A 1,330-nucleotide genomic window follows, 5' to 3' on the forward strand; every position below is an offset into this window, starting at 1 on the left:
AGCCTGCCTGGCGCCGGGGCAGTGTCCACGGCCGGTGCCCCCCGCCAGCCTGCAGCCTGGAGAGGGACCTGGGCCCAGGAGCAGCTTCTCCAGGAATGGGGGTCCCATGTCGAGCAGGGCACCCACCTCCCAGCCCAGGCTGCAGGGAACAGGGCTCTCCAGCAGCTCTGGGAAGGAGATCCCTTGAAAGGGTCACATGCAGTGGTGGGAGGCGGGAGGGCTCAGGAGACCCCAAAAATCCCCTTTCCCCCCACCAGCCGCGGGCAGGCAAGCAGGAAGCAGGCACTGCCTTCTCCCTCCACTCCAGCCTGGCCTGGGATGGGTCTCCCCTTGCTGTCAGGAAGCAGGTTCAGCCGTCCCCATCCCTGCAGGCAGCATGGGCAGGCCGGCAGGCTGCTGCGGCTGTGCCTGCTGAGCGGTGCGTCCCTGCCCTGGGAGCGTTCCTCCCCAGCCCTGCAAGCTCCAGCAGGAAAGGGGCCGGCGGGGATGGCTCAGCGTCCTGCTGCACCCACGCTGCTGCGTGGCTTGGGGAAGGGGCCGGGGAAGGGCAGGGTCTTCCGGACCCCAGCCCAGCAGGGCCGGGAGCACCCACCGGCTCCCAGCCTCTCTCAGAGCACAGAGTACCGTGGAGCACCATCCTGCCAGGTGCCGATCTGAGGCACCATGAGCAGTACAAGGAGCCATCGCCCTGATGTGCTGGCGCGAGGATCAGCAGTCCACAGGGCATCAAAACCAGCACTGAGTCTGCCAGACCACAGGGAGTGACGGGAGCCAGCAGCCCCACAGGACACAGGAACCTACAGCCCGTGGGGACCCTGGGCCAGGCAAGGTGCTGGGAGAGCAGGATTAGCACCCATGCAGAGCAGCCCTGGGCTTGGCCCCACTCCTGACCCCACGGCTGCGGGGTGGGGTGGAGGAGTCCACGGGCCCAGGTCTAAATCCTGAGCTCGGCCTCCTCGGGGGGCTCCAGCGAGTGCTCAGCACTGATGGCGGAGGCAGAAGGGCCCTGTGAGATGCCAAAGGGCGAGACCACGGGGGAGCGGGCAGCCAGCGGGGATAGCGAGGGGGAGAAGCTGGGCGACATGGCGGAGGATGAGATGGAGCCCTCGTGGCTGATGGGTGAGCGGCGCAGGGAGGACGGGTGCGGGAAGGTCCTGCCCGCCGGCGGCTTGGGGGGCACAGACTTGGCGCCCGGGTGGGCCACTGAGGTGATGAGGGGTGGGGGGTCAATGCGGGGCTTGGGCTCTGCCTTGGGCTTGGTCGGGAAGGGCTTGCGCAGGGAGCTCTCATCCTTGAGGCGGGCAAACTCTGTGACGACGTTGTTTCAGGG

General features: G+C 68.0%; 1 protein-coding gene across 1 annotated transcript in view; it reads right to left on the reverse strand.

The window, feature by feature from the left end:
* Positions 1-934: 934 nt before the first annotated feature.
* DCHS1 (dachsous cadherin-related 1) overlaps positions 935-1,330 on the reverse strand; it is a 48,210-nt gene continuing 47,814 nt past the window's right edge. Inside the window, exon 22 of the mRNA XM_035899231.1 lies at positions 935-1,308. Within this exon, the coding sequence (XP_035755124.1) occupies positions 935-1,308 (374 nt within the window). The remainder of the gene's footprint in view (positions 1,309-1,330) is intronic.

Source organism: Egretta garzetta, unplaced genomic scaffold (assembly GCF_000687185.1).
Source record: "Egretta garzetta isolate BGI_Z169 unplaced genomic scaffold, ASM68718v1 scaffold798, whole genome shotgun sequence".
NCBI classification, from domain to species: Eukaryota; Metazoa; Chordata; class Aves; order Pelecaniformes; family Ardeidae; genus Egretta; species Egretta garzetta.